The sequence below is a fragment of the Phaseolus vulgaris genome, chromosome 1 (assembly GCF_051622355.1).
Source record: "Phaseolus vulgaris cultivar YP4 chromosome 1, ASM5162235v1, whole genome shotgun sequence".
Classification (NCBI taxonomy): domain Eukaryota; kingdom Viridiplantae; phylum Streptophyta; class Magnoliopsida; order Fabales; family Fabaceae; genus Phaseolus; species Phaseolus vulgaris.
Window position 1 is genome coordinate 39428536 of NC_143498.1, and position 15371 is coordinate 39443906.

At 34.5% G+C, this 15371-nt stretch overlaps 1 protein-coding gene across 1 annotated transcript; it reads right to left on the minus strand.

Moving 5' to 3' along the window:
* Window positions 1–14286: 14286 nt before the first annotated feature.
* Window positions 14287–15111, minus strand: LOC150029617 (uncharacterized). Its single transcript, XM_090296612.1, has one exon. It carries the CDS (start codon window positions 15109–15111, stop codon window positions 14287–14289), a length of 825 nt encoding a protein of 274 aa, XP_090152738.1.
* Between the last annotated feature and the right edge of the window lie 260 nt (window positions 15112–15371).

Genomic DNA, 15371 nt, shown 5'->3' on the forward strand with positions numbered 1-15371 from the left:
TTTTTCATTGACTAGTTTTCGGAAATGGTTGCATTGTTTTATAGTGCTGTTGTTGATCCATAGGGAAGTAGAAGGCTTTTGTACTTGGTATTGTTTTGGATCTGTGTAGTGGACGAAAATGTGTATTTATTTGGTATCACTTTTATAGACAGATTAGAATGAAAGGGGTATGGGTTTTATTTACGACTGGTGGCATGACATAATGTACTCTTTCATTTCCTTTTCATTTTCATTATTTACATAATGTAGTCTTTCGCCACTTGTCTATAACAATACCATTCAAATCTAATGACCTTTCCAATTCAATCTAATCAACTTTAAGTCAATTTTTTCGTAAACCATTTACTTTGAACCACTGTAATCAATATTAGATAATGGAAAACATCACGATTTCAAATGTCAACATTACACTTTAAGTTCTCATTAAGTAAATCTCAATTGAAATCACGTAGTAAATTCAACTTCTCTCTTGGTAGTTATTGAGAATCAACTTGTTAACACGTACACATATTTTAAAAATTTTAGTTTTGAAAAAACTATATTGAATTGTAATTTTAGTTCCTATATTTTTATAAATTTTTTAGTTCCTAACTCTAGTATTTTTTCCTTGTGATTTTATCCCTTAATTTTTGTCTCTTAATATTTAATTATCTTATCTTTATTTAACTTTCAATTTTAAAATATATTAAATCATTATCAAATTACATTTCGTATTTAGTAGCAAATTTATATAGCTGCTAAAGTTGTGAGTACCACGTTTTCTCTAAATCTTATTATGTCATATCCACAGTGATGTCCAAAGTGACAAAGAATTATGAATAATTAAATTGGAAATTGAATAAAGTTACGGATAACTAAAAATTAAGGGACAAAATTGCGTGGAAATATTGAAAGACCAAAAGTAAAATAATTAAATTTAAGGAGCTAAAATTACAGGAAAAAAAGGTTAGGAACTAAAATGACTTATTTTATATGCTACTCTAAGTTGCTATTAAAACTAGATAGAGTGTTCAATAAAAGATGAATTAGTAACATTGGTTATTTTGTTTTGGGGTTTCCTGTTGTATAAATACATAATCTGATACCTTCTACCTTCTGCACTATGCTTTGAGGTTTCTTTAAAATGTGGGGTCTTTTACATGAAGTTTAGGCAAGTGCCCCACTATCAAGAAATATTTTTTTATTGAGCCAACACTTTCTACATTTTACTCCAAAGATCTTCCTAATGTCTTATTTTCTTCAAATAAATACTAAGATTTTTATCATCCAAAAGAAATATGAAAGTTACATTTTGAAGAAATTCAATAATTTTTTTTAAACCAATTTTCACACTAGATCAAGAAGAATAGAAACAAACAAAAGTAGATATAACTCAATATAAAAGTTTTACATTAATAACACTAATGTGAAACTGATCATGCCGGTTGACCAGGACGCAAGAGCCTCGCCTCGTCAAAGGTATTCTTCCTCTGGATCGGCTTTGCACCACGCTAGCGTCCGTCCTTCACACCTCGATTCACCTCAAGAACCTGCAAAAGACAGAGTGGTGCCGCTGCGGCCGATCACGCTCCGACGCTCAAGTCAGTGACGGAACGACCAAAACTCTAAGAGAGAAAACTAAGAACTCAAGGAACCGTGCAAAAACTCTCTCAGTCACTCAAGTATTCTCCAAGCGTAAAGAAGTGTTCTAAACGCGCATACCTCAGAAGTTCGTTAGAATCTCTTATATACCTGTGCACTTTCTCTCTCCTGACGGTTAGACATCTGAACACGTGGCTCGCATCCAGCTGTACACGTGTCACCATCTGGAGCGTCCTTTGCTTGAGCGTCACTTCTTACTCTTCAGGCTGTTCGACTAAGTTACCCATGCAAGGAGTAACTCGGTGTATAGCTGCCTTGGAGCGCGATCCCTTCTGTGTGGCGAGTACGGGGTGTCACCATGCACACCTTCCCTGTGGTCTCGCCGACCGCCATCATGATCTGCTTCACTTGCTTCACCGTGCATGTCCTGGTAAGTTGTTCCCTGACCTCAACCTCTGGCTAGCTAGGGAATGATCATCTGATAACTTCATCCTTCGCACTCGTGCCCTTTAAAAGCCTTGAACAAGCTGTCCTGATCTTTCGGCGATGTCCTCCTCTCGGCGATCTCTGATCACTTGGTCGCCTGGGTTCGCATCCGGCGACTACGACACAAACCTGGTGACCGCCGATTTAGATATGCTAGAGATCGGAGCACGCCAACTTAACGATTGGCGACTACACGAGCTCCTCGACTTCCTTCCCTTATGTCAGCCAGGTGTTCCGTTCAACACGCCTATATTATCGCTTGCTGCCACGTCATCACTTCCGACTACCTGGGCGGTACAGAAACCTTTTGGATAAACAAAAAATAATTGGGTTGAAGATAAAAAAAACTAGAGAAAACATCTAAGGTGGGCATTTCATCTAGAAATAGGTGCACCTACTAACCGTGAAAGCATAAAACAATTGTGAAAAAAGGTAACATGTCTAGGAAGAAATTTAAAAGTGAAATACATAAAGCAAAATATTTCTATAAAATATTTTGTAATTTATCATTGTATAAAAATCTTAGTAATTGGATAGTGCAAAACAAACATCTAATGCTTGGAGGAAGATTTTCTAAGTTAGAATTAGGTTTATTGTCATGCATTCATTGGAACTACGTGAGGTTTCATCTTCCATGAAGATAGGTGGTAAAAAAATTACTTGATTTTGAAAATCTTAACTAATGAGTGAGATCCATTAAAGTCGGACATATATAACTTTATGAAGGTGCAACTAAATGGTTCAATGATTAAGTTATTGGTCACAACTATCCAATCTCCCTTATAACCATTATGAGCCACTATTTGTATTTCCAAATTATTCATTAAAATCATCTCTTTTAAAGGTTTTTGGTTTTTTAGTAGTTGAATTATAATGTTCTTTTTGTCAACATCTTTTTACGAAGTCATGGTATCCTTTGAGTTCAATGGATAATTTCTCTCAATGGAATAATACTTATCTTACAAGTTTGGTTTCCTCCATAAAGATAAGAAAAAAAAATGATAATTCCCCTTCATTTATTCAATGCAAATATTGACATACATATAATAAGATAAGATGGTGCCTAATGGCCAAGATGGATATGTCATAATACCAAAAAGAAAAATTATACTCTTGATTTGATAGTTTAGAAAAAAAATATTTAATAAAGATTAATTTTATAATTAAATGATATAGAAAATTATTAAAATAATATTATTATTGGTTATTAAATGAGTAGAAAAATGATTGAATGTCAAAGTACTATGATCCTAAAAAACAAATCTATCCTAATGATTAGGTCTTTGTTAAAGAAAAACGTTAAAACATAAGTATTCGTATTTATTGTTATGTGAATAGATGAATTTGTAAGAGAGGATGATTTTCTCACATTTATGACTGTGAGAAGAAAACCAATTAAATTTAATGTTTTATGTTTATATCCTTACTTTTATTTCTCTACTAACGTTCACAAAATATGTTACCTTATATTGATTGTTATGTTGTATAACCTAATATAGTTAATTATGTTATATAATAAAATAATAACAATAGTAATAAAATAGTTATAATAACAATGGTAAACTAATAACATTATAATTTAATATTAAATTTAATTAATTTATAACAACAAGATCCTTTTATATACATATATTTAAATTTTTTATATCAATTCAATCATTCATAAATTATTTCTTATTTTTACTTTTCTTTTCTTTCTCTGAATTTAAATATCTATATTTTTTACTTTTCTTTTATATGCTAATGTGTAACTTTTCTAATCATAATTTACAAATGAAAAAAATTAGAAGTCAAAAGTATGTAAGTTTTGTTATTCTTTGATTCCTTTTACATGCTCATGTGTAACTCTTCTAATTATAATTTACTAATGAGAAGTGACAAATATGTATGTTTTACAATTCTTCTCCTTTTGGTTTGTTTAAAATATTACACAGAAGAACTTCAAGTGAGATCCACTTTAATAATCACTCCTTTAGTAATGATGAAACATCTACAATTACGAGATGATCTTTATTTATTTATTTTCATTTCTTTGTATTCACAATATTTGTCATTATAATTTTTTTTTTAAATTTTCACTTTACTAAACAATTTATATATAATTTCCATTTCTATTTTATCTTTACTTTCTTCTTTCCACTTTATTTATAATCGAATATTCCAAAAAAAAACTATACAAGGACTACAAGATTTATTTGTAGTAATTGAGGCTTTACAAACGAAATTTTTTCGAGGTGTGAACGATCACTGTCCGTAAGGATTTATTTGCGGTATATTACGTAAGTTTCCCAGGATACAACAGGAACTTTTCAGAGATTTCCGAAGATCAGAACTAGCAAGTTACTCTTAAAAGAGTAATAATCCAATAAGCTCAGAAATATTATAAATTAAAAAGAATAAAAGTGAAGAGGAAAGGAGGAGTGCATGGCGAGTGTAGTGAGTGCTGTAAGGAAGATGAAGAGGAGAAGGATGCGCAATAAGCCAGTGTGTTTGAGCATTCTCGTGCCTCTTATTTATAGGTAAGGAGAGAAGCTCAAAACCCACGAAAAAGTGGAGATGGAGAATGTTGTTATGGCTGTTCGGAGGTGACGTTGGAGACGCACCGGAAATGGCGGAAGACCACCACAACAGAAGGAAGACCGTGGAACAGGTCTTGCAACGTTCCGAAAAGTCCCTTTCAAACTCAAAGGCACGAACTTGAAACAGAAAATGAGTGGAGAAACGGATCACCGGAAAAAATGGAGGAGATCCCGCGGTGTCCGTCGATCTACAATGACTCTAAGGAACGTGCACTGCAACGGTTCACTTTCTTCTTCGGAATCTAGCACTTTCACACACACCATAGGAATGGACAAAATTGATTTTAAATTAATATATGTGCTAGCAGAACTAACAAGTGACTTGTTTTTACCCATATAAACCTTATTCATGGGATCTCCAATCACAAAGGTTGGGTTTCCATCACTTGTTTGTTTGCAAGTGGCTTAAGTCCCATTCCCCTCGATGTTTCTAAAATCATTTTTCTCCTTAGGGGTTTTGTCAGAGGATGTACCTCTCAAGTATTTCATGAGTCTTGCAAGCGCATTCCAATGATCCTGACTAGGACATTAAGTATACCTACTCAATCTACCTACTGCATAAGCAATATCTGGTCTAGAAAAGCTCATTAAATGCAATAAGCTCCCAATTATCTGGGCATACTGAGTTTGAGAAATAGATTCTCCTCTGTTTTTCTTTAATTTAGAGTTAGCATCATAAGGGGTACTCACTGACTTAAAGTTGTTAGAATATATGACTTTAAACTAGAGGGGGGAAGGGGGTGAATTGTTTAAAGAGAGTTTTCGCAAACTTTTCGGCCTTGAATGAAATTACTTCAAGAAAACCTTGATTAAGAAATCAGTTTTTCAAAACATAAAGCAAAAGGCACAACACTAGTAAAAACAATCGGTTGTTTTACCGAAACAATCGGTTGTTTATACCAGTTAACAAATATCAAAACTGAATTTAAAGAGTTAGGGATAGAGAGAATGCACACAAATGTTTATACTGGTTCACTCCAAATCCAGAGCTACATTCAGTCTTCTCAGAAACCCTGAGGAAATCCACTAAGCAATCACAACTTGATCACTTACACCACAACCAAGAAAGTGACCTTGAACACCTCAAGACACACACTCTTCTTGCTGATCTTGATCCCCTCAAGAACACACAACCAATCTCAGCAAACACAGAAACGAAAACTTGTTTCACAGAGTACAAGGATTACACTTGTTACAGAAGATAATATGAAATCAATACAAGCAGAATCCTATTCCACAAACTTTGATCAATCACAAACTTTCAGCAATCTCAGCTCTTTGAAAAACTCAAACTCTTAGCAAAAAACTTGTAAAAGATTGATTCTCAAATTTGTTTTTCTGAATATATTCAAAGATGTAGTTTGTTATCAAATCTTAACAAACTCTTAAATTGCATTAAAAGATTGGTCAAAGCATTCTATGACTGGAGCGTAAGCAGTTAAATCATTTAAAGCTCAGTCAAAGATAAAACAGTTTTTCTGTTATGGTCCCAAAACAAACAATCGGTTGTTTCCTTGAATCAATAAGTTGTTTTGGTTCTAACAGTTCAACCATTTGAAAAACAGTTTTCAATCTTTTCTCAAAACATCTAAGTATAAACAATCGGTTGTTTTGATAAAACAATCGGTTGTTTTAACTTAGTTTGAAAACATTTTTCTTTCACAAAGATTGAGAATGCCTATGCTTTAGATTCGATCAAGGGGTGGATTACAACACTCAAACTACCCCAGAACTAGACTAAACCAGCACAGCAGCAACAAGCACAGCCAAGGCTTCAACATCCTTCAAAGGGTTTGGATTCTTCAAAGCTTGAACACCACTTGGTTTAACAATCTCCCCCTATTTGATGAAGACAAATCCTTGGTGCTTGTGTTTGATTTGATAGAATCTGAAGCAGTACCTGAAAAAATAGCATTTATACTATGCAATGCTTCTTACAGCAGCAGGTTAGATTTTTATATATTCAAGGCATAAAACATGATAAACAATCTGTTGTTTACACGAAACAATCGGTTGTTTTTATCAGCAGCAGCAAAAAACACTTTTATATCAAAGATTTTAACAAATTATACAGTATCAGATAAAGATATACAAGAACCAATTAATTATGCCCCTATTTGTCTTCACAAATAGACTTTAGCATGTATCAAAACAAATTTAGGAGAGATTATTAAGATCAAGGATACCTAACTCTTTTCTTAAGAAGAAAAACCTATCTTTTGGTAAAGGTTTTGTGAAGATGTCAGCTAACTGCAATTTGGTCTCCACAAACTTCACTTCACAGTTCCCATTGTTTACATGATCCCTGATGAAATGATGCCTTATCTCAATATGTTTAGTCCTTGAGTGCTGAATCTGATTTTTGGTAAGATTGATGGCACTTGTGTTATCACACATCAAAGGAACCTTGCTGATTTGTAATCCAAAGTCTGCAAGTTGTTGTTTGAGCCACAAAATCTGTGCACAACATCTTCCAGCAACAATGTATTCAACCTCAGCAGTAGAGAGAGCAACACATGCTTGCTTCTTGCTATGCCATGAGATTAGGCTTGAGCCAAGAAGGTGGCAAGTGCCACTTGTGCTCTTTCTATCTAGCTTGCAACCTGCAAAGTCAGAATCTGAATAACCAATTAAATGAATTTGAGAGTGAAAAGGATACGATAATCCGATAATCCAACAGATGATGTTCCTTTGAGATATTTCAGAATTCTTTTTGCAGCTTTGAAGTGTGACTCTTTAGGATTTGCTTGATATCCTTCACATAGACACACCGCAAACATGATGTCCGGCCTACTAGCTGTTAGATAAAGCAAAGATCCAATCAATCCTCTGTATTTTGTTTGATCTACACCCTTTCCAGCAGCATCCGCATCCATGTAACAACTTGATGGCATTGGAGTGCTTGATTCTTTGCAACTCTCCATTTCAAATTTCTTGAGAATCTCCTTGCAATACTTTGATTGACTTGAGACAACACAAATACCATATTCTCCCCCTATTTGTCTTCACAAATAGATTCTAGGAAGAGATTAAGAAGAATAGTTCAAAATAAAGCAATACAAATATAGAGAGAACAACAAAGCCTTGACTTTCAAGCTTAACAATCAGTTGTTTCGAGAAATCAACCGGTTGTTTTTCTTCAGTCTTCTTTTCCATACTGCAGCTCAAAAATTTGATTCTGAGCATCTTCAATCTGTTCATCAAGAGTTTGAAAATGTGTATCCATGCTTTGAAATCTATTATCGAAGTCTTGAAAGTTTGAAACACAAAGATCATGAAGATTCCTTTGATTTTCCACAAAGCCATCTAGCCTATTCACCATGTAACTCTCAAAGGAAGACATTGACAGAGTCTTATCTCCTTGATGTCCAACACTTATCCCAACACCAAAATCAGTAGCAGGTTGTTCTGCATTTAGAATATCCATATCAGCACCTTCAACATCTTCTTGATCTTCTTCACCATGTTCAACATGAAGGCCACTTGAGGAACCACCTTGTTCACCATCCTTACTCACCCATTTTCCATTGATCTCGGTAAAACCCATCTTGCTTAGTGATCCATTGTTCACTTCAAAGGTTGACTACACCAACTCAGATGTTTCACCCTCAAAATTCACTTCAAATAATGTAAGAATTTAGAAATCAAGATAGCATAAGGGTAATGATAATCACTTTACCTTATAGATTTTTTTGCATATGCTCCTTGATGATATGAATCCAATTAATTTTGACTTTGTTCATTATGCAGTATATGTAGACAAGATCTTCCTCAATTGGAACAAAATGGTTGCTTCCTCTTGGTGCTAGAATCCAAGTGACAAAGAGAGCCAACAATCTTTCATTTAATTTCAGCCCTCCAACCGAGCAAGTTCTTACTTGTGCATGAGGATTCTTCAAACAACTTTTGTAATATTGAATTTTTTTGAAGTCTTCCACCACACCAATGTTCCCTTTGTTGATTCTCAACCCAACATACTTTAGGCCAGTCACAGCAGCCCACACCTCATGAGTGATCTCCATATCCACACCCTTGACATGAGAAACAAGATTGTTACCTTCAAATTTTAAGTTGGTGTAGAAAACCCGAATAAGATCTGGATAGATGTTTCCTTTCATCTCCAAGAACCTCTTCAATAACTGTTCTTTGAGAAGCCTTCTCACATCATCCAACTTTTGACTCTTCAACCAACTAAAATAGACAACTTTTGGGTTGTTTATCACTTTTCTACTTGTTTCAAAGCGATATTTCTCAATCAATTCATTGTCTTCTGAAAACCATCCCTCAAGACGTCCTCCTGATCTCATAGCCTTGGTTTTAATCCTTTTTTTATGTTGGAGGAGTGGAATCCATGAAATCAGAATGAGAAAAAGCACACACAAAGAAGAGTATGAGATGCAGCAAACGATGAGCCAATGGGTTGTTTTTGTGAAGGAAAACAGTTGCATAGGGTTTTATAGCAAAACAAAATCCATGTTTGATCCTTTGGTTGAAGTGGGTTTCAGTCTTCAAGGTAGAAATCTGGTCCAACTTTTGCACAGAAAAACGTCAGCCTAGAGCAGAAAATCACATGGTCAGCACATGTGACTTTGACTAGACATAAAGGCACTTGAATTTCCAAGATATGGAATATATTCCTTTATGACAAGAAGTAACCTCCTTCAGAACCAAATCAGACTTTCATGACTGCTTTATTGACTCAAAATTTCTTTAAGATTGAAATCTATTAAAAGATAGAATTAATAAAGAAATTAAATCTATTTATGAAGTGCTGTCAGAGAAGAAACAATTGGTTGTTTTTCTGCAGCAGCAACAATGTATGAATTTTAAGCAAAAACAAAGAAGAGTTTAAAAAATGCAATTGTTCATATGCAAATGAAGAATTTAATATGAATTTATAATATAAAAGCATAGACAAGGAAGGTCTTATCCTTTTTTCATGAAGTTCCTTCAATGAGTCATTGTTTGTGATCAAGAATGCTTCTTTTGGCTTTCAAGACATCTTGAACTGGTACATACCCTTAGTTCAGTTCCAGACACATTTCTTTTCTTCCAAAAGCTTGATCAGATAACTCAAGACTTCATGCTTCTCTTAGTATCCCTACAACATAATGAATTCAAGCAACAAGATTTGGTCCCCTTACAAATGTGGGTCCTTTTGATTCAGCTTTATCATTGGAAACCTCACAACCTTTGGGAATCCATTTCAAAATACCTTTAGGAACATAATATTTCCTAATTTTACAGAATCTAACTGAGTGGCCTCTCTTCATGCAGTAAAAGCATGTAACAACTGGTTGTTTCGATCTTTCAATCGGTTGTTTTTCTGGCACTTTTGAAAAAGGCTTTGAAATCCCATTTTTCTTGTTTTGAGGATAAAACCCCAAACTAGATTTTTCAAAAACACATTTTGGGATGCCAAGACAGTTTCAAAGTTGGATTTACCCTTTGAAAGTTTATCCACAATTCTTACAAGATAGTGAACCTTACTCTCAAGAGTTTTACAATTTTTACAAATCTTGGAGTCACTCAAGTAAGAAGAATTTTTGCAATGCATTTCAAGTTTTTCAAAATCAATTTTTGACTTTTCCAAATCTTCTTCAAGAGTCTTGACTTTGTTTTCAAGCCAGTTATTCAACCCTTTCAACCGGTTGTTTGAGAGAGCCAATTGGTTAGCTTCTTCATGAGTTTCTTTAAAAGCTTGAAGTAATTGGCTATAATTTTCAGCACTTAAGGAAGCACAATAACTTACAATGCTTGAGCTGCTTGAATCATCATATGCTTCTGCCATTAAACATAGATTGACTTTTTCATCTTCACTTGATGAGGAGCTTGATGAAGAGACTTCATTTTCATCCCAAGCAATACATGCTCTTTTTGATTTCCCTTTCTTTTCCTTATTGCTTGACTTCTTTTCCTTGCCTTCTTTATTTGGGCAATCAGCTTTTATATGCCCTTGTTCTCCACAACCAAAGCAAGTATAATTGTTAGAATTGAAATCACTAGTTTTCTTGTTTCCATACCTTTCTTTGTTGGATTCCTTGTTGTGGTTTCTCTTCAAGAATTTGCTGAACTTTTTGAACAACAAGCTAAGATTTTCTTCCTCACTTTCATCACTTGAGTCTTGCTTATTCTTGTGCTTGGCAGCTTTCAAGGAAATGTTCCTCACATGCTTGTCTTCACTTTCTTGAACATTGAGTCTATTCATCTCCAACTCATGTTCTCTAAGCTTTCCAAACAAGGAGGTTGTAGTCAAAGATGTCAAGTCCTTTGATTCAGAGATTTCCGTGACTTTAGGTTGCCAAGATCTATCAAGACACTTGAGAATCTTGATGTTTAGCTCCTCTTTGTCAAAGGTTTTTCCAAGACTCATTAGATGGTTGATGATGTGAGTGAATCTCTTTTGTACTTCAACAATCGATTCTCCTTTGAGCATTCTAAACATCTCATACTCTTTTATTAGAGTATGTTTCCTTGCTCTCTTCACATCATTTGTTCCTTCATGGGTGACTTCTAGAGTATCCCACATTTCCTTAGCCGATGCACATTGTGAGATCCTGAAAAATTCATCCGAATTCAAAGCAGAGGTTATGATATTCTTGGAAATACAATCAAACTTAGCCTTTTTATTTTCAGCATCAGTCCATTGGGACCATGGTTTTTCAATAGAAGATCCATCCTTTTCAAATTTAGGAATAAAAGGGTCATTTTCAATTGCATCCCAAATTCCTTTATCAAGGGATTCAACAAAGATTTTCATTCTAACCACAAAACAAAGGTGGCCTGTTAATTGAGGCACCCTCCCCAAAAGGTAGTTTTTCAGCCATAGAAAAATGTTTTAGGATCAAACTTGAATATTTTTCAAGTACCAAGTTGTTGATGCCAATTGTTAGAATATATGGCCTTAAACGAGAGGGGGGGGGGAGGTGAATTGTTTAAGAGAGGGTTTTGAAAACTTTTTCAGGTTTAACAAAATTCTTTGTGTGAATCCAAAACAAGAATCAAGTTAGTCAAGAATGTAAGCAATAAAACAACAAAACAACAGAAAAACAATCGGTTGTTTATACCAGTAAAGATTAAAACAAAATTTAAATGAGTTTAAAGTAAGAGAGAGATACACCAACAATTTATATTGGTTCACTCTTAAGCCAAGAGTTACATCCAGTCCCCAGAAAATCATTGGGTAATTCACTAAGTAATCAAACCAGATTACAACACAGAGAACCCTTCAAGAAACACACTCCCTTTGGCAAAACACACCAAGAGTATTGATCTTGACCACCTCAAGAGCACACAACGCTCCTTGGCAACACAACACCATCAATACAGTAGGTTGAGAAAGGATTACACTTGTTCACAGTACAAACTGAAAATAAATATAATTGTAATCCTATTCCACTCTCTTTGAACCTTTTCAAAACACCTAAGAGTAAAACAACCGATTGATTCGACAAAACAACAGGTTGTTTTTCACTTAGTTGGAAAAACACTTTATTTTCTAAAAGGTTTTAAATCACATCAGTTTTAGATTCAACAAAAGAGTGGATCACATTCTATTCTATCCAGATCCCTCCCTAAACACACCAGCAACAACAGCCTTGTACCAAACACTTTGGATTTGGATTCTTCAAAGCACTTGATCACTCTTGATCAACAATCTCCCCCTATTTGATGAAGACAAATCCCTGGTTGCTTGTGTTGATCTTGATTGAATATGAAACTATACAAACATATAATGACATATTCACCATTTTTAGATCTAGAATACACACATTTATAAGCATCATTGGTAGAAAAACCTTCACAAAGTAAAACATTGTTAAGTTTTTCATGCCATTGTTTTGGTGTTTGTTTCAAACCATACAAAGATTTTAAAAGTTTGCATACTTTTTCCTTTTGATCTGGAATTAAACATCCTTCAGGTTGAGTCATATAAATTTCCTCTTCTAGTTCACCATTCAAAAAGGCTGTTTTAACATCCATTTGGTGAATTACTAACTTAAAGGATAAATGCTAAGGCTAGCAACACACAGATACAGGAAATCCTAGTAACATGTGCAAAAGTATCAAAGTAATCTATGTTATGTTTTTTAGTAAAACCTTTAGCTACTAATTTTGCCTTATATTTCCCTATGGATCCATCAGGATGGTACTTCTTCTTAAAGATCCACTTACAACCAATGGGTTTTTCTTAATTGAATCAAGCCCAGTTTTAATGGCCTTATCCCAATGTTTGGCATCAGGAGCACTAGTAGCTTCTAAAAAACTTATTGGATCATTCTCAACTAGATAAGTGTAAAAGTCATCTCCAAATGATGTTTCCTTTCTCTGTCTTTTACTCCTCCTAACATCCTCACTCAAGGCATCACTAACACTATCTATAGGTTGTTCAGATGTACCATTACTCTTTAGAGGATAGACGTGTTCAAAGAACTCGGTGGTTTTCGTCTCTGCTATAGTGTTACATTCAATTATCACTATTAAGAACTAAAAACCTATAGGCAACACTATGTTCTGGATATCCTAAGAACATACAATCTGATGTTTTAGATCCTATTTTCCTTTTCTTAGGATCAGGTAACATCACTTTAGCTAAACACCCTCACACTCTTAGGTATTTTAGATTAGGTTGATAACCTTTCCACAACTCATAGGGTGTTTTATCAGTTTTCCTATGTGGTATCCTATTTTGAAAAAAAAAACGTAGTAAGCAAAGATTCACCCCATAAATTATCAGGAGCATTAGAACTAATAAGCATGGTATTCATCATTTCTTTAAGAGTCCTATTTTTTCCTTTCAGCTACTCCATTAGACTCAGGTGAATACGGTGGGATTACTTCATGAATAATACCTTCTTATACACAATAATCATTAAATAAAACATATTCACCACCTTTATTTGATCTAATTCTTTTAATTTTCTTATTCAATTGATTTTCTACTTCCACTATATAAGTTAAGAACATGTCCAAAGCTTCATCCTTATGTTTAATTAAATACACTTTGTGTATCTAGAAAAATCATCTATAAAAGTTACAAAATAATTTTTACCACCTCTAGACATGGTTTGTTTTAAATCAACAAGGTCGGTATAAATTAAACCAAGAATTTCAGTTTGACGTTCTACAAAGTGACATGTTTTTTTCGTTATTTTAGATTCTACGCATACATCACATTTACTATTTTGTTTGTCATGCATGTTGATTAATCCTAGTCGTTTCAATTTCATAGCATACGAAGAATTCACATGTTCTAATCTAGCATGCCATATATCATACGAATCAACAATATAAGCAGAAGATTTAGATTCATTCATAATTTCATAAATGTTCAATACAAAAAGACCTTGATCGCAATATCCCTTCCCCACAAAAACAATGTTTTTTGTCATAACAATCTTTTCAGATTCAAATGATATTTTAACCCCACCTTTGCTTAGCAATGCCACAGAGATCAAATTAACTCTAATTGATGGAACATGTAACACATCACTTAAAGCCAGATTTTTACCAAATATGAGCTTCAGAAGAACTTTTCCTTTTCCTAGGACTGGAGTTGTACTGGAGTCACAAAGATAAACTTGTTCTTCTCCATCCCCCACACTTGTGTAGGAGGTAAATACATTCTGTTTGCACAAATTTATCTGATAGCCCTAGAGTCTACCACCCATTTGCTCACATTTGTCACAAGATTTACTTGTGAAACGACTGCCACAATTGTATCTTCCCCTTCGGCTAGATTTTTCTTAAGAGGATAGTTGTTTTTGGCCCTATGTCTGCACTGAGGTGTATGATGACCTAGCTTTCCACAGATAAAGCAGTTACCCTTTTTCTTGAAAGTGGGGTTAGTTCCATAGGGACGAGATAATTTATTATTATATTTCTTTTTGTGATCAAATTTTTTCTCGTGCCTTTTTGGAACTAGTTTGTCTTCTACCACGTTTGCTTTGGTAGACAAAGTTTTGGCCTTTGCAACATCACACTCCTTCCTGTTTGTGTCTTCGATGATGATGTGGGTGATCAGATCTGGTAGTGACATCTGTTTGTGTTTGTGCTTCAGTTGTTGTTTGTAATCCGTCCAAGATTGCGGAAGCTTTTCGATCAAGAGTTCGGACATGAATTCATCCGGCAAGGATATGCTTTCAGTTTTAATATCTTCAATCAACTTGTGATATTCGTTTATCTGGATTTTGATGTCTTTGCCTTCGATCATCTCCCAGCGGTAGTAGCTTGAAATTATGAACCTTTGTCTGATGATGTCTTCGGCAGTATATCCGAGCATAAAACAATCCCAAATATCTTTTGCATTCTTATAAGAAGCATAGATATCAAATAGATCGTTAGATAACACACTGAGTAAGGTGTGACGACATACCTTATTTGCATGGATCCAATCATCAACTTGTTTCGCAGTCGTGATTGAGTCGGGTTTAGAAGTTGTAAGTGCAAAAGAAACTCCATACATGTCCAATAGGGTGGACACGCGTTCTTGCCAACATCAAAAATTCTGACCAGTGAAGACTTCAATTTTTGAGACATCCGAAAATGGTTTCAAAAAAATGGTTTGCGTTGCGGAAACCGTGTTTGATGTTTTTGGAGCAGCGTTGTTGGTTTTGTCTGTCGTGTCAACCATAAGTCCTTACGATTGTAGTAATCGAGGCTTTAAAAACGAACAATATTGATTTCCCGAGGCGTGAACGATCACTGTCCGAAAGGACTTATCTG

Bases quoted from the DNA above. Each gene is read 5' to 3' on its own strand.
- LOC150029617 (XM_090296612.1), bottom strand. From the start codon at position 15,111: ATGTATGGAGTTTCTTTTGCACTTACAACTTCTAAACCCGACTCAATC.